Source organism: Carlito syrichta, unplaced genomic scaffold (genome assembly GCF_000164805.1).
Source record: "Carlito syrichta isolate Samal-C Ts95f unplaced genomic scaffold, Tarsius_syrichta-2.0.1 Scaffold315456, whole genome shotgun sequence".
NCBI classification, from domain to species: domain Eukaryota; kingdom Metazoa; phylum Chordata; class Mammalia; order Primates; family Tarsiidae; genus Carlito; species Carlito syrichta.
Genome location: NW_007259552.1, coordinates 174483 through 200233, shown reverse-complemented (window position 1 = coordinate 200233; position 25751 = coordinate 174483). Strand labels below are relative to the sequence as shown.

The 25751-nt window shown below is 48.6% G+C and overlaps 1 protein-coding gene across 1 annotated transcript in view; it reads right to left on the bottom strand.

Moving 5' to 3' along the window:
- The window catches only part of PLEKHG4B (pleckstrin homology and RhoGEF domain containing G4B), a 62002-nt gene that overhangs the window by 23535 nt on the left and 12716 nt on the right, over window positions 1-25751 (bottom strand). Inside the window, 11 exon segments of the mRNA XM_021706332.1 lie at window positions 1037-1872; window positions 2589-2747; window positions 2833-2949; window positions 6826-6964; window positions 7544-7686; window positions 8353-8451; window positions 8790-8906; window positions 11247-11330; window positions 20381-20474; window positions 21598-21721; window positions 21878-22072. Of these exon segments, the coding sequence (XP_021562007.1) occupies window positions 1037-1872; window positions 2589-2747; window positions 2833-2949; window positions 6826-6964; window positions 7544-7686; window positions 8353-8451; window positions 8790-8906; window positions 11247-11330; window positions 20381-20474; window positions 21598-21721; window positions 21878-22072 (2107 nt within the window).

Here is a 25751-nt window from a genome sequence, read left to right as displayed (position 1 = left end):
GCAGGGGGACGGCCCACCTCCTGCATCCTGCTGCTTCCAAGCCTGCAACATGCACCTGGTGGAGACAGAAGCCTGTCAGTGCAGCCACTGGTGCAGACTCAGACACGTCTGGCCTTTCCCCTCATCTGGTGAATCGGAAGGTCCCTACTTGTCCTCAGGCCCAGGAAACACAACCTGGATCACTCGCGTCAATGGTAACACTCAACCTTCATGTTTTACCTGGAGTTTCCTTGTAGCAAGATAAAGGCCTACACTTTGTCAACTAAAGGTACTTCAGAGAGTATCTAGGAGCCTTCTCAGTTCAGATTGGAGTTGTGATTTGGGTGTGAGAAGTAAAGGCCTTCTGTGGAGACTACGGCACTCACAAAACTAAATGAGCAAAATCTCATGGAACTCTCCCTCTCCAGACTGCATGACTCGACAACAAGATAGGAGCGGACCCACCACCAGGTCTCACAACTCTCCAGCCTGGTGGGAGGTGACTCCCCCTCCAGCCCGTTCAACTCCAGAAGATGACAGGAGAGGATGGTGGTTCAGATAGCATCTGCCCTTAAGCAGGGGCTGAATGCAGTCTTCTTAACCAAACCATTAGTAAAAGGCATTCTTGCAGCATTCTCTTAAGACTCAGCAAGTTCAAAGGGGCTTTTCATTTGGACAACAGATAACTAGCACAGCTTCTTACCTCTCAGCACTTACACGCTGCTCTTAAAGGAGCAATTTTTATGGTAATTAGTCTTGGTATCAAGGGTTTGATTTGCTAGTCATAATTCTCTATAAATGGGCACCAAACAACTAGAGTTGGTTGCAGTTATTTGTTTAACTATCAGGAGGGTGTCACAGGTTACCACATGCCATTCAAAAGGAAGTTTTCAATTATTCCATCTGAACACGGGGCAGGTAACTGACATCTTCTTTAAAATTATGTTTTTTCTTGGACAGGGAGAGTGGATTTATTTTCTGCCTCTGCCAAGGGCAAATGACTTCGGGTTCCTAAATCTTCAAGGCCAGCTAGGACAGGGTAGGGGCATCACCTCACCTTCCTGCCCGCCGCAGCCTGTCCTCCTCAGGGGGGTGGATCCCGGAGGGAGAGGACAGACTCCGACTCCGAGTGACTGGGGGGCTCCCAGCCTGCAGCCTCGGCGAGGGCTTCTTCTCTGTGGTCACGGTGCTGGTCACTTCCAGGCCTCTGATGAAGACCCCGGTGTGGCCGAGCTGGCGGGCCTCCCTGGGACTGTTGAGCTGAGACATCTCGAAGCTCTGCGTTGTCTTCATTATTTTCTTCAGGGGATGCTTCCTGGGGTGGTAGAGGGTCTGGGCAGGCTCAGAGGGGCTGGCAGCGCTATGGTCCGGGCCGGCCATGGCGGCCCCTCCCACTGGAAGGCTGCCCAGGGAGGGCAGTGGGTCCCCTGGAGCACATACCCCTGGGCCCAGGGGCACTGCCTCCCCCCCACACAGAAGGGCTTGTCCCGGGAGGCCGGACCGTGGCTGGGCTGGTTCCCAGGCACGTCTCTCGGTGTCCACGAAGGGAGTTGAGGGCGGCTCAGGGGGCTGCCTCACAGCCTCCTGGGCACACTCATGCTCTGGGGAGCCCCAGAGGAGGGGAGGCGAGCTGGGGCCTGGGTGGGCCTCAGAAAGGGCCCCTTCCAGACAGAGCTGAGTCTGGGGGTCCCACAGCAGCAAAAACTGCTGTTGCTGTGATGCTGGTTGGCTGCCCATGCTTGACGCTTCCACACTTGCCCTCAGGAAGGCCTCTGCAGCCACTGGGGCCTCCTGGCGACAACGCCTCAGGTACTCGGTGATGGACCAAGAGGGACCAGCCTCCAGGCCCAGGGCCCCCAGGCATGCCACGCCCTGCCGTGTCCAGCCGCTCACCTGCAGGTTGAGGAGGACACTGGTCAGTGCAGTGGAGGAGAGGCCCGCACCTGGGTCAGCTCAGGTCACACTGCTATCCAGGTCGGCCAGAACAAGCACCAGGGTGACCAGACAACCAGAGTAGGAGGTCCTGCTGCCCAAAGCTCCTGCTGGCTGTGTTTGCCCAAAGGGCAGGCGAGTCACCTCTGAGCCTGCTGGGTCTGTTCTCCTGCGTGGCCCTGACAGCCCTAGGAGGGGATGTCCCAGGACCATGTGGAGACACTGCAGAGAGCAGTCATCCCACATCTCTGTGAGCTGACGACGGTGTGATGGAGCAGACGGCCCTACCCTGCTCTGGCCCCTCTGTGAGCCCTCCAGCTTCCGTCTTGATGGGCGAGCTCTGAGGCCTCTGCTCCAGGCCTGATGGGCAGGCAAGTCCGGGGTCAGGTGAGTTCGCCAGTGTGCTCTGCTTCAGCATCACCTGGGCTCTTGGACAGTGAGTGGAATTGTGTAACGGAGCAAGTGACCACACAGAAAAGCTCACATGTGCATTTAGCTGGTCTGTTTGGTGCCATAAGTGAGCTCACCACAGGTCTGTGGAGTGCCTTCTCGAGGCAGAGCCCAGCCCACTCAGGCTTGCATGGGGAGGTGCTCCTTGAACAGAGCAGCGCTCCCCGGGAACATGTGACCCACGGCCTTCCTGGAAAGCGTACCACCCACCCTGCTGGGTCTCTTACCATCTCACAGAATGCAGACAGGCGGGCCCCACCAGCCAGCTCCCCTCTCCTCTGCTCAGCCTGGCTGGCTACTGTGCTCAGACACCTGACATCCAGGGTTGTGTCCTCCTTGCTGTGCAGGTTCTCTTTCCCCAGCTGTGGTTCTCTCCGGCAACAGGGCTGCACCCAAGCACAAAGCGTCAGGGCAAGCCAAGGTGTGTCTGCGTCCATGCTCGCCACACAGAGTGGGTCTGCATGTACTCACCATCACCCAAGCTCGGAAGGCCTGCAGCTCTGCCTGCTGCTGCCTCGGGTTCTCAAGAGAGGGCAGTTCCAAAGGGCCAAAGCATTTCTCCAGCTCTTGTTCAAACCGCATTTTGATCTACACGGGAGAAGATTTTACTTTTAAACATATGACGGAGTCACTCTCTAGGACAGTGCGAGGCCAAGGAAGGGATGCGTCTGGGCTTTATCCTGAATGCATACAGCCCCGGAGCCAGACGGCCTCAGGTGTGCACCCATCTGTGCCAGGGGAACGAACGACACTGGTTGGTTAGAGGCAGCCACAGCCTTTGAGGCTTGAGCTCCAAACTATTTTCACTGTGTGGAAATGGAAAGTAAGATTACTGAACAGTGGGTCCAGATCTTTCAGTTTTGAACTGGTTAGTATGCTAGGCATATTCCAGAAATAGTTTTTAGGATGGTGGCTGCTTGGCCACTTGGACTGCCTGGGAGACATGGAGGCCCCTAGCCAAGCCCTGCTGGACATGGTGTCTGGTGACAAGACCAAGGTCCTTACTTTGCAGACTTATGTCACTGGATTCACAGTCAGGGTACCCAAGACAGACTCTTCATTTTCACGTGCCAATGTCATTACACAGCAAAACCAGGGACAGCTGGTTGTTAGAGACCCAAAAAGAGAGGTTTACAATGAAGAACAGATCCTAAGAACTGTATTTAATGGTCCCAGATGTATGGCAGAAATCTTGCTGGTTTGAAGACTTAAATATAACAATTCAAAGAGGATAATTTTATGATAAAATACATTAATAATTCTACAAACCTAAGGCAGAAGGGGCAATTTAAATCATAAGCAAAGTTAAGGGACAAATTACAAACTGTGGAAAAAATTGTAACATAAACAAAGGATCAGTACAACTTACATACTGAAACCATTATAAAAAGTATCTAAGTGCATGAAAAAGCAATTCACCAGAGAAGAAATAAAAATAATAAATGTGTGAAGAAAATGTTCAACTACAGCATACAAAAATCCAAATGTAAACTGCTGAAATGCTTAATTTCCACCTGCCAGGTTGGCAAATATCAAGAAAGGATAGAGAGGAGGCAGGCTGTGCTACGGAGGGACTGACTGGTGCTGTCTATCAGGAGAGCCACTGGCTGAAGTTGGAAGACCCCAGGCCCCAAAATGCTCTGACCTCAGCCCTCCAAGCTAGGAATGTATTCAAGCAGACAACCACCATGTGGAGGAAGAAGTAGAGAGACGTAACACAGATGTCCGCTCGCAGGCTGGAAGGAGCCGGAAGCCTTCCAGAGGACCAGTGCGAACACAACTCCGAGCTGAGGCCCACAGCACTGCCTACTCCAGGGACATGCAGCTCTACCCAGCACAATCTCCTTTCTGTGAAAAGCCATTTCTCTCCTAGCTTTCCCACAGAGTGCACACGCTTCTTCAGTTAGCAAATACATAAGCACACCACATAAGCATGACCACTTTTCGGGGTAACGTACATTCTGTTTCTGGATGAAGACGGCAGAGAAGACATGTGCCCAGTTTTGATCCCTACTGAAACACTCCAAAAGCTTAGTCAACGTTTTTTAAGGCATGACCCTCCAGGACAGGGAGAGCACAGAACAGATCGGGGCACAAATCTTCAGGCTGGGAAGAGGGGGGAGCGGAGGCCAAGTCCTGAGCAGATCCTGAAGTGACAGGCTGTGAGGGGTCCAGTTTTCACCAAACACCCCCCCAGGACAGGTGGGGTGAAGGAAGTGTGTGCCTGGGAACTGGGGGAGCCCCGGCCCTGCAGGTCAGGGGCTGGTTTTCTGGAGGGGGCGACCTGGAGAGGTCTGAGCTGCAGCCGGGCCCTCCTTCCAGGCAGAGACTAGAGGAAAGAATCTGACCAGCCTGGGAGGAAATGCTCAAGACACAGATGTGTCCTCAGGGCTCTGGGCTTCTCACCCAGAGGACCAGGCCCATGCTGACCTCGGGCAGACAACCAGGGATTGCCAGGGAAGCCTCTGGCACCAGCAAACCCCAGAAACTACAGCTGGCATGTCTTCACCATCAGTGTAAAGAGGGGCTATTCTGAGAACAAAGAAGCAGACAAACACAGCCCACGGAGAAGAAAAAGGACAGAACAGGACTAGGAGACCAAATTGGGAAAATCTACGACGAAAATAGAGCAAGCAGCCAACAAGATATGGGACAGGGTAAAGAACACGAAAGAAAATTCAGGAGCTAGCTGAAGGTGTGGGTTCACAGGAAATGGAAGGGGCCACAAGACACCCCAGGAATTCCTAGAACGGAGGGACGTGGATGCCGAAGTGAAGAGCCCACGGCCTTCGGTGCACCTGGCCTGTCCTCACATCCCAGCACTAAGGACGAAGGAGGCGTCTGTGGCTTCCAGTGAGAAGTGGTCACAGGTGAAAGGTGAGGGGTGGATTCACACTGAAAGCCGAGGGGGGGCCACGGGGCCTCAGAAGGGAAATTAAAATTGCGTCTGAGATGTGAAGGGGGGTGAAGCCGCTTTAAGCTATGCACAGCCTCAAAATGTTTCATCCCACGATTCCTTTCTTTGGTGAGTCCTAGAAGTCATTCTGTACAAAACAACAAAGTAAATGAAGAAGACTTGCGTATAAGAAATAGAAGACCCCAAAGGACAGAGGAGAGGGAAGAGGAGGAGAGACCCCGAGGTGGGAAGTGTGCCCAAGCTGGGGCAGCCCCCTCAGGTTGGCAGCTGATGACAGTGCTCTCTGGCTGCCCCCAGGACTCACGCAGGGGCCCAGCTCTGCCTGACCCGGCTCTGCCTGGATGTGGTGTTTCTGCTTCCTGCCCCAAAACTTGGGTCAGGCTGGAGTGGGGGTCAGTTGTGGAGCGACCAGGAGAAGCCACACCCCATTGCAAGGGCGTCTGTGCCTGGGACAGCCTGAAGATGGGGATACCCTGAAGACGTTTTGGCAGCCACTGGGAGGGCAGAGCTTCCTCCAGCTACGCCCCTCACCCCGCAGGCTCCTGAGTTCCACACTGCCCATCTTCACATTCATTTGCAGTAACAGTTATCGACAAAATAATAAAGACTTGCATACAAACATGTACACGTTTTGAAAGGGTCTATACGCGAGAAGAAAACAAATATTTTATCTGAGGAATGTGAGTCCCTTTGAACTATCAGGCCCAGAGAGGCCTTAAAAAGAGACAACAGGGGCAACCCCCCCGTCCCCTCCCCAGTGGGAGCTTTTCTGTCCTCTCAATAAATCCTGCTTTCTCCAAAAAAAAGGAAAAAGAGAGAGACAGCAGTCACCCCCCCACCGCCCCATTGCTGCCAAGTTCAGTAGTCACTTTGAAGCCATCTGCCATGTGGACCCTAGACCCTGCATTGTCCCCACAAGAGCCACCGGTAAACCTTCCAGGCCACCGGCTGGACCCCGTAATGCACACCCTGCAGTTCAGCAATGCACAGCCAGTCACTCACCAGTGTCATTTCTGTAAATCAATGAGTATTCCTGAAAGGGAACTTTGTCATTTCCCCTCTCCTGATTTGTCCTTTTTTCCTTAAAAACTTGAGCCTCTCCTTTGGTCTCCACAACACTTCCCAATAACCTGAAAGTGTTTCTTGGCTGTGGTCTTCAACCTTGGCCAAATACTCTCTACCTGTATCAATCTTGCCTCAGTTTCTTCAGGTCGACATTTGCACATAGATGTGGAGAAAAAGTCTGGAAGAGAATGTCCTGAAGTGTCCACACGGGTCATTTCAGAAGGCAGAGCGTGAATATAATTTTCTCCTTGGGCGCTACTGGATTAAAAAAAATTATCTTTCCCACTGATCCAGTATATCTCATGAAAGAAAAGAAAGTTTATTTCCTTTTACACAAGCAGCAGGCATGTTCTATCCTGGCACACTTTCATCCCAAGTGGAACTGGGTCTAGGCCCTAAGGACACCACATGAGAGTGAGAGGGTCACCTTGGCTGGCCCGACCTGGAAGGGACACTGACCCAGTCACCTCTCGAGCTCTGACCTGGTCACGCCCTTCCTCGAGTGTCCTCAGCTCCTGGAGATGCTCCAGCTGCTGAAGACTCCTGTTCGAGGCGAGGACCAGCCTGTGTACTTCTTCATCCACCCGGTTGTACAGCCTGGTGGCGGCCTCCAAGGCGTCCCTGGAAAGAGAAGGCAGTGCTCAGGGCTGGCCTGTCCTGGTCGCCACGTGTTCCCTGGCAGTTGCCTTCCTGAGGAATTCATTCTTGTTGACAAGCCAGTTTAAAAAAGCACTGTGCTCTTCACATTCCCTCATGCCAGAAAGAAATGGAAGCCCAGGAGAAGGCCCACACCTGAGCAGGACACCCACGTGGACATGACTGCCAACATCCCTGTGGCCACAGTGCGAGCACTTGGGGGCGGGCCTGGAGCAGAGCGTCCTGGGCAGGGACGGCTGCTGGTGGAGCTGAGATGGCTGGGACGGTGAGTGGTGGGCGCGGCTGCCCAGGCAGCCTCAGACAAGAGTGGGTTCTGTCCTGAGAGGCTGAGCCTGCTTTCCTGCCAAGCGCTCCGAGGAGCCTGCTGGGGCGCATGAATGCAGACATGCTCTCACCCAGTCAGAGCATGTCTGCTGGAAGGATGGAGGTCTGGACCAAGTACTGAGAGGGTCCTCCCTGGAGCAGAGCTGAGTGTCCTGCCACAAATCCTGCAGTGGCCCCTTTAATGGGCCAGGGTCCATGTGGTCCTGTGTTAGCACTCACCGCCCATCTTCTGCTGCTCCAGGCTCTTCTCTCTTCAGCCGTGCCAGGATGGTGCCACCCTCCAGCCTGAGGGACACGAGCAGTGAGTCTTCCAGGACAAGCTTCATAATGGCCTCATGCTGGCTGATCAACTTGGTGACGTCCTATGGGGGGTGAGAGGAAGGTTCCTTTAACCCCTTCTCCAAGGGGGTTATCCACCCCATTCCAACGCAGCAGGATAAGAAGTGCAACCTGTGCTCCTGTTTCCCTAAAAGAAGCCAAAAGCCTGGCAGGGTGGCTGCACCCATACCCCACACCCAGGCTCCTCAGGAAGGTAACAGTCCAGGGAAGGGGAAACTCATGGGCAGGAGGAAAAAGGCACTCAAGCTCAGCAGCCGGAAGAGAACCGGCTGTTCAGACCAGGGACAAGCACACCTCACCCGCAGACCCCGGGGACCCATGAGGCATCTCGGGAGCTCCCTGCCTGGTCTTTTAGGCTGTTGATGTCTGATGGTCAGTGCACCTCTCTGTGTCTGCTTTCGTTCGTCATTCCTAACAGCCAGTACTACCCATGCCTGTGGGCATAACATCAAACGTGGTGGTATTGTCTTCCTTCTGGGTGGGGTAGGACGCTTTTGGTGACGAGGGAGAGGCAGTGGTCTTTTGGAAGTCTTTCGCCAATTGAGAGAAAATCTATAATCACAAAGGATCTGAAAGTTTCTGCTACAGGTGATGGTGAACCAAATATTTATTTTCAAATTTGGCTCAACCTCTATGCCCCTGTCTATCTGTCAAATGACACAAATTTGCCTGCACTTATGAGAACTCACCTGGGCTGTTCCTAGGCTTCTGTGGGTGTCCAGGGAGCAGACTGAATTTTGCAGGAAAACGATAGCATCCTTGCAGTTTGCAGTGAAGTGTTCCAGCTTCTACCATAGGTTGGGAGGTGGGGATGATAAAGACATATTCTGTTAGAGGCCAAAGTAAGCAGCCATGGTTCCTACATGCAAACCCAGGTTGCTAAGTCTGCCATGTATTAAGGTCTCTGGAATCTATAGAAGCTTCTGGAAAGCAGCCCCCACCTGCCAGGGCTAGGCATTCTCAGGTCCACCATGGTGAGGTCATACAGATACCAAGACCCACATGGTGGCTGTGACAAGCATGTGATTCAGGCCGGGGATGCCCTTTTCAAATCTGAGTTAAAATATTCCTGTAAGGAAAAGTCCCGGGAGACTGCCACATTGCAGCAGTTGTGGGTTTAACCTACCCTTCGGAAGCAAATCCAATCACTATGGCTGTAGGAGAAGGAGCCACCAAGGTCTGCCGTCAGCTGGGAGCCATCAACAAGCTTGTGCAGGCCCTTCAGGGAGCTCACCACCTCACACTGCCGAGAAGAAGCATTCATCACTCAGGGCCCAGATGCATCTCTCAGGGAAAAAGCCACTGTCGTTGGCTCACTCCTGGGAGAACTACTATTACTGGGTTGTGAAAATGGAGAGGCTGGCTCAGGGTACTTCTCTCTGCTTTGCTGGTTGCTGGTGGCATCGATGAACAGCATGGTTTGGATGTAGGAATGAAGGTGAGAAGAAGAGAAAGGTGAGGGTAGCAAAGAGAAATGAAGGAAGGAATGCCTCAGTGAAGACCAAAAAAAAAAGAAGGAAAAATAAGAGAGGGCAAGAAGATAAGAGAGAAGGAAAAGGCAAGAACAGGGAGGGAAAAATGAGAGAATGAGTCAAGAGTGTTGTACTGAATATGATACAGCCATAAAGAAGGACAAACATAAGGACTTCACAGCAACTTGGACGGATTTAGAGTCCATCATACTCAGGGATCTATCACAGAAACAAAGAACAGAGTACTATATGTGCTCACTCATAAGCGGACCTTGAACAATTATCATAATACTATAAGAAAGAAACTGGCGGTTGTGGGAAACTGCTGGGGAGGGGGGTAGGATGGGCAGTTGAGGGAAACTGCTAGCAGAGGGAGGGTACACCTCATCAACAAGGGTACCTGCATAATGAACATTTGTACACCTAACCCTGCAGGTACCCCTCATCTTTAAAATAAAGAATTTAAAAAAAAGAATGTTCAACTTTGGGCAAGTTGGCCTTTCTCAGAAGAAAACCTCAAAGTATAAAGAGAGCAACTTGAAAGCCTGCAGGGTGAACAAAGTCAGGCTTACTGTGGAGGGCGAGGGTGAAGGGCCAGCACAAAGCAAGGCACACACTCTTGTGGCTCTGCCCTGTGAGCAGGCTGCCAATGCAGTGACTTCAGAGTGGCTAAAACCTTGATAGAGCCACAGGAGGGGGCAGGGTGGCCGAGCCCCAAAAGTGAACAGAAGTGAGAGAACTATGGAGGGAGCTCCTGTCGTGTGTGCAAATGCTGCCCAAGTCTCTGGCTGCTCCTGAACCATGCAAGCCTGCGGAGGACAGAGAACTAAGCTGAACCCACTGCAGGTGATGCGGCTTTCGGCTTGAGTCCAACCAGGGGCACACCAAAGCACACTCTACGAGGCTTGCAATGGCATCCAGAGTCTCCGCAACAGAATATTCACTATGTCCAGAAGACAACCCCAAGGGATTTGACACATGAAGAGTCAGGAAGTGACCTATTCGCAAAGAAAAAGACAATCTAAAGAGGTTGAGCCAAAGATGATCCAGATGTTGGCATTATTAGACAGGAAGCAGCTAATAAGGTAAAGGAAAAATGCTTGCAAGTAATGGAAGGATAGGAAGTCTCAGGAGAGATTTAGAAAATAGACTTTAAAACCCACTAGAAACCTTATAGCTGAAAAATACAATATCCGAACTAAAATATTAATTAATTCAACTTAATAGCTGAATAGAAATGAGAGAATAAGATGCCAATGACCTTAAAGATAGATGAGAGGGAAGAATCTTATCTGAAGAGTAGAGAAAAGTAAAAAACAAGGAGACAGATTCTCGGAGACTTATGGGACAATGTCAGCATGTGTAATTAAAATATGTGTAATTAAAGTCTTAGGAGACAGTGAATAAGGCAGAAAATAATATATCAAGAAACGATAGCTTAAATGGTCCTAAATTTGGTGATAAGCATACATTTACAAATTCAAGAAGTTCAACCACGACTAAACATGATAAATATGAAGAAAACCATGTCAGCTCACATTATAGTCAATGTGATAAAAAGAAAGAAAATTTTTGAAGAAGTCAGAGGAAAAATGAAAGATTTCATATAAATGAACAATCATTTGAATTACTATGAACTTTTCACTCAAAACTATGGACTCTCAAAGACAATAGAGCAACATCTTTAACATGTTCAGTGGGGGGGGCGGTGGAATTTAAAAATAAAATAACGTCCTGGATGGGGAAAATAAATCAAGCTAATTTCAGGTTGGAATTCGACATTTAGTAAAAAAAATTCTATATCCTTCAAGACTGAAAGCAAAATAAAGATCTGTTCAGATAAAATGTAAAGAGGGAAAAAAAAAAGGGAAGGAAAGAAAACAAATGAGATGGAGAAGAAAGGTCAGATTTTTAAAAGTTTTTTTGACTGCATACTCTGAAGGGCTCCCACAAGAAATTAAAGGATAAGGAGTAAGTTTCCAGCCTTCTACACAGGCAACCAAAACTTGTATAAATTCCTTCATGTGTTTTCATCTCATCTAGGTGCCCTAATGTTTAATTTTATCCATCACTTAGAGTCATATCTAATGCCAAGGGTCTAAAACCATTACCTGAATTGTTGCCTCCTTGTCATGCCTACATGCAGATTCTTTATCCACCAACAGCACAATACTATGAATTATGGGAGATGTATTCTAAAATAGATAAGAAATATGATAAGGTATACAAATGACCAACAAACATATGAAAGAATGTTCAACATCACTCATAATCAGGAAAATGCAAATTAATATCACAATGAGATACCACCTTCCACCAGTCAGAATGGCCATTATTAAAAAATCAAAAAACAATAGATGCTGGCACAGATGTGAAGAAAAGGGAACACTTACACACTGTTGGTGGGAGTGCAAATTAGTGAAACCTCTGTGGAAAGCATTACGGAGATCACACAAAGAACTAAGAGTAGATCTACCATCTGATCCAGCAATCCCACTACTAGGTAGCTACCCTAAGGACAGAGGCCATTATGTAATAAAGACACCTCCTCTGTATGTTCATCACTGCACAATTCACAATTAACAATTCAATTTAGGTTGATTGCAAAGATGTGGAATCAACCTAAATGCCCATTAGCTGATTAGTGGACAATGAAAATATGGTATATATACATAATGGAATACCATGCAGCCATAAAAAAAAATGAAGTCAAGTCCTTTGCAGCAGCATGGATGGAGCTGGAGATCATCATCTCACTCATATGTGGGTGCTACATGGTCACAGTGATGGAAATAAGAGACACTGGGGCTTTAGGGTTCAGAAACTGCCTACAAGACACCATGTTCATTATCCAGGGAATGTGCCACCTGAGACCCAATCCCCACCACGACACAAGATTTCCATGTAATGAATATGCATGTGTACTCTCCTACATCTAAAATTTAAACACGTTTTAAAAATTTTTCATTTTCAACTTTAATTTTGAGTGGTGCTACTTCTATTATATTCTCCCAGAATACCTAGAATACATAATACATAATTGACTTTGCTCTGAATGTAAATCATTTGCCCTTATGATTTAAAAAATGTAATCAGTTTTATTAAAGTATAATTTACATACACTAAAATTCAACCTTTTGAGTGTACAGTTCCATAAATTTTGACAAAAGCATATTTTACCACCATCATCAAGACAACAAATTGTTAAGCAACCCCAAAATTATTTTGTTCCCCTTTGTACTCAAGCCCTCCCCTATTCCTAGCCCCTGGCAACCACTGATCTGTTTTCTGTCTCTATGAATTTGTACTTTCCAGATATTATATGCACATGGTCATAAGGATTGACTTCTTTCACTTAGCACAGGGTGTTAGGAGTTAATCTATGTTGAGTACTTCAAGGTTTTGTTCCTCTCTTTTTTTTATTTTTGCTTGTTTTGGCTGGGTGGTATTGCATTATATACACACACAGTTTATTCACCCACTCACCAGCTGAAGGCTATTTGGATCATTTCTGGGTTTTGGCAATCAAGGGTAAAGTCACTGTCAGGTCAGATGGTAAGTGCATGTTTCCAGAGGCTGCACCATTTTGCCCTTCCATCAGCAATCCCAAACGTGCTGTGGTTTGGTTTTTTGTTTGTTGTTGTCGTTTTGTATGCACTTCATTTCAGTTTCAGCTGCATTTTTCCAGTGACTAATGATGCTGAGTGCACTTTCATGCACTTATTTGCCATCTGTGTATCTTTGGTGAAGTACATTAAAATATTTTGACACATTTTCTGGGCTTGTTTGTTTTCTTATTGCTGAATTCTGAGACTTTGTATATTCTGCATATAAGTCCTTTCCCAGATGTGCATTTTTTCCAGTTTCCTACTGTGTAAAATATAATCATAACCATTTTACGTGTACAGTTCAGCCATATTAAGCACATTCACAATGTAGCACAATCATCACCACCATCCATCTCCATAACACTTGTCATCTTGTAAAACTAAAACTCCATACCCATTAAACAATAATTCCCCATCCTTTCCTTCCCCTGGCCCCAGGCAACCATCAATTTACTCTCTGTGTCTGTAATTTACTATGCATGAATAGAGTCAAACTGCATTTGTCCTTTTGTTTGTTTCACTTACTATAATGTCTAGTTTCATCCATGCTATAGCCTATGTCAGAATTTCCTTCCTTTTTTAAGACCAAATAATATTTCATTGTATATATACCACATTTTGCTTACCCACTCATCTCTTGACAGACACAAGCATTCCTTCTATTTTACGCTACTATGAATAATGCTGCTATGAACATGGCGATACAGATCTCTTTGAGACCCTGCTTTCGAGTTTTTGAGTATGTACCCAGAAGTGATATTGCTGGATCATATGGTCATTCTATGCCAAACTGTTTTCCAAAGTGGCTGCACTATTCAACATTCCCACCAACAGTGTACAAGAGATGCAATTTCTTCACATCTTTGCCAACACTAATTTTTTAATAAGAGCTACCTTAACTGATTGTAAGTGGTGTTTAATTAAGGTTTTGATTTGCATTTCTCTAATCACTAATGACATTGAGCATCTTCTCATGTGTTCATTGCCATGCGTATATCTTTTTGGAGAAATGTCTATTCACGTCCTTTATCCATTTTTGAATTGAGCTGTTTGCTTTTGTTGTTGAGTTTTAGGAGTTCTCTGTTCATCTTGGGTATTAATCCCTTGTCAGTTATGCAATTTGCAAGATTCTTTCTATTCTGCGGGCTGCCTCTTTCCTCTGTTGATAGTTGTCTTTTGATGTAAAAAATTTTTAAGCTTTCAGAAAGATTCGTTTACTTTTCGTTGTTGTTGTCTGTGCCTTTGGTGTTATATATAAGAAATCATTGCCAAGTCCAAGGTTGTAAAGCTTTTGCCCTGTGTTGTTTCTAAAAGTTTTATAGTTTTCGGTCTTATATTTAGGTCTTTAATCCATTTGAGTTAATTTTTGTAGATGCTGTTCAGGTAAGGGTCCAGCCCTATTCTTTTGCATGTGGATATCCAGTTTTCCAAACATAGCTCGTTGAAAAGACTGTCCTTTCCCCATTAGATGGTCCTTCCCCCCATGGTCTTGGCACTCTTCTCAAAAACCATTTCACCATGTATGTGAGGGCTATTTCAGGGCTCTCTATTCTATTCCATTGGTCTATATCTCTGTCTTTATGCCAGCAACATATTGTTTTGATAACTGTTGCTTTGTAGTATGTTTTGAAATCAGGAACTGCAAGTCCTCCAGCTTTCTTCTTTTTTAAGATTGAAATTTCATATGAATTTTAGGTTGGGTTTTCCTATTTCCAAAAAACAAAAAGTTAGTAGGATTTTGATAGGGATTGCATGGAATCAGTAGATCACTTTGAGTTAATATTGCTACTTTAATACAACATTAAGTCTTCCCATCTTTGAACAGAAGATGTCTTTCTATTTATCTATGTCTCCTTTAACTTCTTTCAGCAATGTTTTGTAGTTTTCAGTGTACAAGTCTTTCACCTTTTTGGTTAATTCCTAAGTATTTGATTCTTTTTGATGCTATTGTAAGTGAATTGTCTTAATTTCCTTTTCAGATTGTTCATTGTTAGTGTATAGATGTGCAACTGATCTTTGCATGGTGATTTTGCATCCTGCTACTTTGCTGAATTAATCTAGTTTTATTTCTTTTTTTTTTTTTTAGTTCTCACTCTGTCACTCAGGCTGAAGAGCAGTGGCATGTTCAAAGCCACCACAGCGTCGACCTGCTGGGCTCTGGTGATCCTTCTGCCTCAGTCTTTCAAGTAGCCAGAACAGCAAGTGCACGCTATCACACCTGGTCAATTTTTGATTTATTGTAGAGGCGAGGTCTTGCCACGTTGTCCAGGCTAGTTTCGAACCTGCGGGCTCAGGCACTCTACCTGCCTTGGTCTCCCAAAATGCTGGGATTACAAGCTGAGCCACCGAACCCGGCCATTTACTTTATTAGTTTTAACAGTTCTATGGAATCTTTAGGGATTTCTGCATATAAGATCATATCATAGGGATAATTTTACTTCTTCCTTTTCAATTTGGATGCCTTTTATTTCCTTTTTTCATCTAACTGCTTTGGTTAGAACTTCCAGTAGTATGTTGAGTATAATTGCCTTGTTCCTGATTTAGAGCAGAAGCATTCAGTTTTTCACCATGGAGTATGATGTCTTGTGAGTTTTTCACATATGACTTTTATTATGTTGATGTAGTTCCCTTCTAAGTCTAGTTAGTTGAGTGTTTTTAACATGAAAGAGTGCTGAATTTTACCACATGCCCTTTTTTAGTATCAACTGAGGTGATCAGTATTTTCCCCTTCATTCTGTTTATGTGATGTATTACATTTATTGGTTTTAATGTGTTGACCCATCCTCGCATTTCAGGAATAAATCTTACTTGGTCATGTCTTTCAGTGTGCTGCTGGCTGATGAATTCAACCTGCTTGCTTTTATTGAGGATTTCTGCATCAACTTCCATACTGGTCTGCAGGTTTCTACTTTGGTGCCTTGGCATCAGGGTAATGCTGGCCTCACAAAATGAACTAGTGAGCGTGTCCTCCTCTGCAATTTTTTTGAGAAGCTGAAAAGGACTGGAGTTATTTCTTCTTTAATTGTTCACTAGGATTCACTAGGTCCAGGTTTTTCTTTGTTGGGAGATTTTTAAATTCCCGATTTAAACGCCTTACCAGCATAGATCTATACAATTTTTTATTTCTTTGTGATTTGAACCAGTAGGCTGTGTGCATCTGGGAATTCATCTGGACTATCCAATTTGCTGATGTACAGTTATTCACAATAATTTCTCATAATCCTTTCTATTCTGTAGAATCAATAGTAATATCATCACTTTAATTTCTGATTTTAGTAACATGAGTCTTTTCTCTCTTTTTAAGTCCACTAATAGCTTGTCAATTATTTTGATCTTTTCAAAGAAAAAAAATTTTATTTCATCCATTTTGTCCTTTGCTTTTCTATTTCCTGTTTCATCTATCTCTACTCTTTCTTTCCTTCTGCTAGCTTTGGGTTCAGATGGTCTTCCTTTTCCAGTTCCTTAAGTTGTAAAGTTAGGTTGTTGGCTTGCGCTTTTTCTTTCTTTTCAATGTAAGCATTTTATAGCTATACATTTCCCTCTTTGCACTGCTTCTGCTGCATTCTATAAGTTTTAGTATGTTATGTTTCTGTTTCCATTTGGCTCTGAACATTTTTTAATTTTTCCTGTGATTTCTTCTTTAATCTACTGGCTATTTAAGAGCATGGTGATTTATTTCCACACTTTTTTGTGAATTCTCCAAGCCCTCAGGGAAGCCCAAAGCCAGCTTTGTGGCTGACTACAACCACACCACACCGATGGGGTGGTTCCTCAGAAGACTCAATTGTGACAAAAAAGTCAGGGATTCTGCCAAAGTGTCTCCAGCGCCTCACGGTCTCAAACCAAGTCTGGAAAAAACAGAAATGCCAGGGGAGACGTGTTCTTCCGAAGAAACAGGCATGGGGTTCTGGGCTTATTTTGTCAATGAAGGGGCTCTAGGCCTGTCCGGGTTCACAGCCTGGTGGAAACCCGCTGTGGAGCCTGCACTCTCCTCACAAAGAGCTCACGCATCTCTGTTTGAGTCTGACTAATAATTTTCCACAGATTCTTTTGGCATTGCAAATACTCAAGTTTTTACTGAATGTCGAAGAAGCAGAAGCTGCCTCCGTCCTCCCTCTTTAGAAAACACCCACAGGACTAGCCTCTGTGCTATCAGTGTGCTCCTAGGTATGTGGCCCTGGTTGTGTGTGGGGGGCATCCCCTCCTCCTTGAGGGGCTCCCAGCATGGAGCCTGGGAATGTTGGGGTATGCCTGGGAGGAGCATGAAGGTTGAGCCAGAGTGCGGGGTCCCGTGAGGGGCAGTGTGGGACAGACAGAGGCCAGGACGACAGGGTAGTTTTGGTGGTGGAGCTGTGAGCTGCGGTCTCTGCCTGGCCCTTTGACAGGGACAACTGCATTGTGGGAGCAACTCCAGCATTCCACTGTCTGTGGGTTTCGTGCCACATGTTCCTCGGGACATTTGGACAGCAACCACAATCCACCATTGTGGGTTGTGGGCACACCCGTCCACACCCCAGTGCCCCATCAGGAGCAGGCTCTGCAAGGACTTCCTGTGGAATCTGGAGGCACCTAAGGGCACTTGTGCAGCACAGAGGCTGAGAAGCTCTTACAGGTCTTTTATTTTTTATGTTATTTATTTTTGAGTTGGAGTCTCACTCTGTCACCCAGGCTAGAGTGCAGTGGCACGCTCACAGCCAACCCAGCGTCAACCTGCCGGGCTCTGGTGATCCTTCCACCTCAGCCTTCCAAGTAGCTGGAACACCAGGCACACGTTACCATGCCTGGCTAATTTTTTATTTATTGTAGAGACAAGGTCTTGCCAAGTTGCCCAGTCTGGTCTTGAACCTGTGACAGGCAATCCACTTGCCTCGACCTCTCAAAGTGCTGGGATTACAGGTTGAGCCAATGATCCCAGCCTTCTTATAGTCTTTAACATTATATCACTTTTGTGTTAAATTATATCATTATACCGACTATATCATTTTTCCCAATAAGCACACAAAGTAGATGAAAGGATTGCTAGGAACTTGACCTAGCCTTCTAGTTACTTTTTTCACAAAAATTTCACTTAACTGTGTAGACATTTTAGCTTGGTTTGGGAAGCAAAAACACAGAGAAGTTGTTTTTGTTTTCCATCAACAAGATCACGTCTTCACAAATTGCTTTTTATGTAGGTGCTGAACTAATTTATTGATCTGTGGTGAATCAGCTTAAGCCACTAACTTTAGAGAAATGCATTTCTGAAATATAAACAAATACTGTCTTTCCCAGTCTGATTACAATCAAACTGGAAGTTCAGATTGAAAATCTTCTTTTAACAAAATCACATATTCAGAGGACATCTCAGGGTCACTGACTCTTCCCATCATTAATGAGAATGCCCCTCAGTCTTTCTGAAAAGCACGCATCTGCCTTTTTCTTAAACTTCCAATTTCTCGGTCCTCACTGCTATATAAAGTTGACTGCAGTTGAGAAAGACCAGAATCTCAAAGGAATTTCCAAGCCTTGAGCAGAATACTAACATAAAACTTCTTGGTTTCTGATTTTTAAACCCAAAAGCTGGGTAGGACACAGGTAAATAAGAAACTTAAGTGCTTCTGACATGTTTATGAAAATCAAGGTTGGCAATCAAGGTGCACTTTCCTTGTGTGAGAGAAGCTCACCTGAGCTCTGGAGTAACGTAATGCGAGCTTTTAGGAGAAAATGAACAACGAGCCCACTTATCCAGTCTTAAATCCTGACTTCATTGCATCAGGTTTGTTCAGCAGGCTGGGCTCTTCAGCGTTCATCTAGAGTGCCCAGGCAGCTTCTGGTTCAGACCTGCTTCCTCTCTAAGAATTTGCTCCTTGACTTCTGTTTCCTTGTGGACGGGAAGCTCAGACCGTTTGCCCAGGCGCCCACCAGGGACAGCTCACGCTCTGCCGGGCCTTGGTTCGGGCCTGTGTCTCTTGCCCAGAGCCCTTGATCGCCTTTCAAAAGTGCCTCCCCAGCCGGGCTCGGTGGCTCAGCCTGCAATCCCGCGCTTTGGGAGGCTGAGGTGAGTGGATTGCCTGAGCCCGCGGGTTTGAGACCCGCCTGGGCAACTTGGCGAGACCTCATCTCTACAATAAATCAAAAATCAGCTGGGTGTGGTAGCGTGCACCTGTAGAGGCTGAGGCAGAAGGATCGCCGGAGCCCAGCAGGTCGAGGCTGCAAGCCACTGCACTCCAGTCTGGCCGACAGAGACTCCAACTCAAAAAAAACACAAAAACACAAAACAAAAAAAAACAGTGCCTCCCCTTGGAGGGAGGGTGGAGTTTTCCAAGCATCCCACCATGCCACCCTCGCCCCAGACCTCCCTGGGGCTTTCCTCTCCAGCTGCACTGAACACCCCCCATGCCCCACCCCGACTTGTGGTGCTTTCTGTCTGGATGTCAGCCGTGCTCTCTCCTCCCAGGACCCCTCCTGACTGCAGGGAGCCCCCTTGGCCCTTTTCCAGTCCAGGGCCCTGTCACTTGCCCCCAGGCTGGTTGTGCTCTACCGGTTTGGCCACATCTGCCCAGCCAGTCCTTGGGAATACCAGCCCAAGCCCGACCTGTGGACCCTGTTCTCTGAGGCAGCCTCATGACTGAACCTGTCCCAAGCAGGATGTGGAGATTTCCCAGGAGCAACCATTGTCTGTGAGAATAAGAGGGACGGCCAGAAGGACCAATGTAAGATGAGGGAGGAGAGGCAGGGTCATTCTCAGGTGGAGGGAGGTCTGGCCTCAAGGTGGGGGCGGGGAGGGCTGGCCCAAGATGTGGGGGGAGGAGGACTGGCCGCAGGATGAGGGGAGAGGACGGCTGCCCGCAGTGTGGGTGCTGCACTCTGCCAGCCACTGTCACTGACGTCTTTCTTCTCCTTGCACACACCTTCCTCTGCATCCCTAACTCAGCGTCCTTGGTGAGGACAGCAGCCTTGCCTGCACCTCCAGCAGGAACAGCACAGAGGAATGGGTGGGCTGTGGGAAAGATCCCATCCACAGCGCCGGGCCCCAAGTCTGATGGAGATGCTGCCCTAGCTCCATCCCACAATGCCTTCCTCCTGTTTCCAGGCACTTCCTATGTCCTCTGGATGTTGGTGTGAGTGTTTTGTTTTGTTTTTGAGTCAGGAACTCACTCTGTCAATGTGTCTCATGGCTCCGAATGGCACCACAGTGACCACGCTGACCCTGTCCCTAAGCTTTCTTGGATTCATACCCCAGTGAGCTGTAGCCACTCCTTCACCTTCCATGCTTTTTCTAGGGGGCAACACACACACCCCGTATCCCAAAGAGCGGGATGGCAGACAGGTGTGCTTGGTGGGAGGAACCACCTCTGCCCCTGCTGCTACAGACGCCAGCACAGCCTGGGTCTAGCTGGCTTTGCTTCGGGTTTGCAGCGGCCCCAGAGGTCGGTGCATCCCAGACCCAGTGGCTGAGCCAGGGCAGCCTTCCCAGTGTCTGTGTCTGGCACTGCAGGAGGAAGAGCTAGACACCACGGGAAAGCCTCAGGCAAGAGGCCTCACGGCATAGGGCCCATCCATCCCAGTCTGCACTGGTGTCTGTGTGTTGGGAAGGAACGAGCGGCCGTGGTGCTGAGACACTCCGGCGCCCCAGGGCTGTCAGGACCCAGCCGTACCTGCAATCTTGCAAGCGCCTGGGAGAGTGCGGATGAGGCTGGGCTCTTGCGCGCATCTACCAAGACGACCAGTCCCAGGTCCTGAACCTCCTTTCTGGGAGAGCAAGACAGATGGTCTTAGCCACAACAGGTTAGCTCTCTGACCAAAACGAGCTCCTCTGTCTCCGAGGAGTTGCCTGCCACCCAGACTTCTTGCGGCTCTAGCAGTTGGGAGTCCTCTCCATTAAACACACACTAGTGGGCAGCCCCTTCGGGTCCTCTCCCACTGTGGGAGTTCTGTCCTCAATAAATCCTGCTTTCAAAAAAACAAAACCACATGCCAATAGGCTGCTTCCTGGGTTGGAGGGAAGCTCTTCCCCAGCTGGAAACACTGCCGTTATCATTCCTGTAATCATCTAACTGGGGTAAGCACTGTGTCTGGGCACAAGGAGCTGGCGAGTACTTTCTCCAAAATGTCCACCAAGGCCCTTCCCACTCCAGCAGGGAAGCAGAGACACTGGAGTTTTCTTGAACTGGTTTGTTTGGGCTTTAATATGAACTAGAGGTTGATTCTGATGGCAGGTGGACTGCCTGTTCTCAAAACAAAAGCTACTTATCCAGAGCAGATTTAAGACTGTTGGAACATCTTTTGGAACCAAAAGTGCCATCACACGCCTTTGAAAACGCCCATTAAAAACTGTGTCTCTGAGGCTGATTGGAGACTTCAGTACTAAACAAGGAAAAATAATAGGCTAGGGTGAGTTGATATATTCATTCTCCAAAATCTCAGTGTCCTTTGAGAAACTTCTTCAGCTCTAACTCCAGAGCTAATTAATATTGTAAGTAAGCTGTGTTTAGGCACTGATCTCAAAGTGCACACATGGCATTCGGGATAAACCAGTGACATGATGGAGCCCTCACCCAAAGGGCAGTGGACACACAGATGCCATGTTAGTGGCAAGTCCTGGTCAAAAGGAGTGTGTCTGTCTGTCCCACAGCCAAACGTGCTCAATCTTTGGTGCCACTGTCATGAATTTGTATTGAGGACAGGAGTTGCTGTTCTAGAGACCAAAGCTGGAAGCTCTTTGGTACTGACTGCTCAGGAAAGACAAAGTAGGGAGAACACAAGGTCTGGCCATGGACCCTGGTCCCCCTAACCCCAGTCTCCTGCTGGCCTCTTCTGCTGTGGGCCTGGAGCCCAGGGGGTCTGAGAGGGCAGAGCCTGGCCCTGGTCCCACCTGGGGACGCCGCAGAGGTACATCAGCAGCTGGGTCAGCTTGGCACAGGACGCGTGTTCACCAGTCCAGAGCGGGCTCCTCGTGCAGACTTGCACCACTGCCCTGCCTTGGCGGTCGCGAGTCCCTGCAGAGGCAGAGCAGCATCGTGAAAGGTGGCAGCTGCCAGGGTTTTTAGGCTGAGAGGTGGCAGGGTAGAGCCTGTGCTGTGGACTTGGACATGAGCTCTGCCGAAAGGAGAGCTGGGTGTGCACTCACCTGGGCAGGCGATGCTCACGCTCACCTGGGAGGGCGATGACCCCCGACTGCAGAAGCTCCTGGTCCATTTCCAGCACCCGCCTGGGCAGGTCTGTGTCAGGTGGCCAGCACGGGCATTCAGGGCACAGCCGCTGGGCAGACACATCTGAAAGCCTGCTGGGGTCGTGTCTCTGGAAGTCGCTGCTGTCCATGTGGATGCAGGCTGAGGTTGGAAGAGCATTTGACAAGGAAAGAGGCCTGGTTAACCGAGAAGGATTTCCCTGTGGTTGGAAGGCGGCAATTAAACTCGCCACACACTAAAGGACAAGGACACATGCAAAGAGAGTGGGGCCCACAGCCATCTGTCCCCAGCCAGAAAACAAAGGCAGGCCCCACTCGACAACAGGTGGCATTTCAGGTCTCACAAGCATGCTCACTGCCTACAGACACCCCAGGAAGAAGCAGGTTTAGGAGCAATCTCATTCTAACGCATTTGCTAATACAAGTGTCATAAAAGTACATCCACAGGGGCAGGGGCTGTCCGGGAGAGAGTGTGGCGGGGTCAGAGGAGGGGGCTTCATACTCCTGAATCACCCCAGACGGGATGCCTTTCGTGGGAACACCTGCCCAGCGAAGGGGGTGTGCCCTGCATGCAGGCACCTCCCCTAGGCTGCGGGCTTGCTGCCAGCACCAATCCCACCCACACATCACACACAGACACAGGTTAGGCAGATCCAACATCTCACGGCCCGGTGGCCCCAGTGTGGGGGGGGGGCAGCCCTGGCTGGAGCCGGAGCTGCCCAGAGGCCACCCAGAAGCTGAGGCTGTGATGCCCATGCAGGGAACCAGCCTGGGCTTTGCTCTCTTCTCTCTGAGCTTCTTCCCTAGCTTCCTTCAGTGCTAACATTGTGTAACTCGTTAATAACGCTCTCATTTTAACTGGGCCAGAAGAGTCCTCAGTTGGCCATTCTTCTCCTCCTCCTCCTCCTTCCAATAAAAACAGCTTTACTGAGGTGTATTTTACATATCATAAAAGTCACACATTTCGGTGGTTTTGGCAACTTTACCAAGTGGTGCGCACACTGTGTGGCCTCCTGTGTCTGGCTCCTTCACTCCCATTTTGCAGTCCATCCATGGTGTGGCAGGTGTCTGCACTCTGCTACTCGTGACTGAGTATCACTCTACTGTGCAGATGGGCCACATTTTGTTCACCCATCATGGGTTCGTGAGCTTCAATCTATAGTATTCTTTTTTTTCTTTGAGTTAGAGTCTCACTCCATCACCCAGGCTGGAGTGCAGTGGCATGCTTATGGTCACCCCAGCATCGACCTGCTGGGCTCTGGTGATCCTTCCACTTCAGTCTTCCAAGGAGTCGGAACTACAGGCATGCACTACCATGCCCGGCTAATTTTTTTTAACTGTAGAGATGAGGTCTCGTCAAGTTGCCCAGGCTGGTCTCAAACCCGTGGGCTCAGGCAATCCACTCGCCTCGGTCTCCCAAAGGGCTGGGATGACAGGCTGAGCCATCAAGCCTGGCCCCCATAGGATTCTTGAGAGTGAACTTTGTCATGTAAGTGCACATGTTTTCTAAGATACATCACAGGCCAATGGTAACATTTTGAGGTCCCCATATTTCCAATTCTACAGCAAACTGCAAACTCCCTCACATAAACAGCAGACGTCACATTCCTGTAAGACAGTTTCCATTATTCATCTTTTGGCTGCTTCTGTAGGCTTTTCCTGAATTCGGCCTGCAGATCCTGGGGCAGTGAGAGGAGGGGTCTGAGGTCTTGGGATGGCCAGGAATAGAAGCAGATGTCCACCTGTGGCTAATCAGGAACTGGCAGCTCGGTCACCCTCTGTTGATTGAATGACCCGAGCATGGTATTATTAAGATAAACTCTGAAACAGTACAGCTAGGGCTGCAGTTTGGTTAGTTTGATGTTCAGAGAGGAGACGAAGCAATGTCTCAGGAGCTGGCACAACAGCCACAGAGAAGGGAATGCAGGAACGGAGGGATACCCTGGAACAGGAGCAGCCAGTGCCTGTTGCTGCGGGAGGGCAAGGGGAGCTCCACGCTGCTTGCTTGACTCCGGCGTCAGCAGAGGCGTTCCCTGCACTGGCCACACAGGGCTGGCCACACCACAGCTTGTCTGGGCCACAGGAACCAGAGGGCATTCTGCAGGTCCGTCTCGGCGACATGTGGGTCACCAGTCAGATGACCAACTACCCAGCCCAGCCTGTGTGCGTCCCCGTGTGGGTGGGCACCGCCTCTGCCCCCCAGAGTAGCCTTCCTTCCTCCCACAGGACGCTAGAGATGGTACAGGAGGGCTTGCCAATGAGGCAGAGGGAGATGAGGCCGAAGACTCCATGGTCACCACCCCAAGGGAACTGGCATCGCAGGATCGGGCACAGGAGGGGAAGCAGTGCTCTCCCAGGAGTGACACTGCCCCCAGCTTCAGGCCGAGGGACTTCACTCCTGGACAGCCCTCAGTTACTTCAGGCGTCGTTTCTGAACCAGTAGGCAAAGCCCTCCAGGCCCAAGAAAAAAGACTTGGGAATTGCATATCATCTCTGATGACAGAACCTCAAATCCTCAAACGTACTTTTATGCAAACCGATGCCAGCCAGTCCAGTTTGTCTGCACCATCGGGTGCCCAAGTGTGGACGAAACACCTCCTGTGTGACGTCAGGTGCAGCCTGTCATCAAGCACTGTGACTTGTGTCACAAACGTTCTGAGTGATGCCACACCAGTGTCCTTGACAGGGTCTGCACAGTCGCATTCGTTCCAGAGACCCGCTTGATCACTTCACACTGACAGGAGACTTGACTCCATTTGTCACCGCCTCAGACAGCTGGAAGGGAGCACCTGGCCTTGGGCTCACTACAGTGTTCCTTGCGTCATCCGTTGTGTGTGTGTGTGTGACTGTATGTGACATGTGTGGAATTTTGCGGAGTGTGTGATCACGTGGAGTGTGTGTCACTGTGTATGGTGTGTGATGGCAATTTTGTGAAGTGTGACTTGTGGAGTGTATGTGCGATCACACAGTAGATGGGTACGTGGTTGTGCAATTTTGTGAAAAAAGAAGCCATTCAAAATAGTTGACTTAAGAGATCCGCTCTTTTCTTACTTTGCACCCTGCAGTGATCAGTGGGTGTGTGATCGTTGTGCCGTGTGTGACTGTGACGACTGTGTACGTGTCTTCTCCCCAACGCAAACAGGGAAGGCAATGGAGGCAGGAAAGTTTAGGGGTTGGAAACAATGATCAGGAATTATGACTTTAACTTAAGTCGAATTGCAGTGAGGCAATAGAATACTTTTAGAAAGTGTTAGCTCTAAGTGAATTGTCTTTTATACACCTCACTTGGTGGTAAAGCCAGAGTGTTCTGTACTCCCCACATCCTGCCAGAATTCCCAGCAGAGACAGCAGCCTCATTTTGGATGCAAAGGCCCTCGTGGTAGCAGCCGGGACAGGCCCACCCACAACTCTTTGGGTCTGCAAGAGCCCTCGGTGCCCCTGCCTCAGAGCCCCCTCAGCCGGCCAGGTAGGCGGGCTATGTGGACAGGCCCGGCTGGCCAGCAGGTCCAGGTGTGGCAGTTTCCAGGCATCACGTGTGGGAGCCCACAGGGTGGAGAGCTCAGCCCCAGATGTTTTGCTGAGGTTGGGTGCTGGGGCTGACCCTGCTTCCTGGGGCCCACACCAGCATGGTCACGCTTCCCTTACTTCCAAAACACTGTTTTTCCTCCCCACAGGATGCTCCTTTACTCAGAAAGAGAAAAGATTTGAAATATTCGCTTTAAGAAATCTGTTGTCATTCTCTTCTTTGTGACCTGCAAACACTCGGTGGCTCAGCCTGAAATCCTGCGCCTTTGGGAGGCTGAGGTGAGTGGATTGCCTGAGCCCGCAGGTTCGAGACC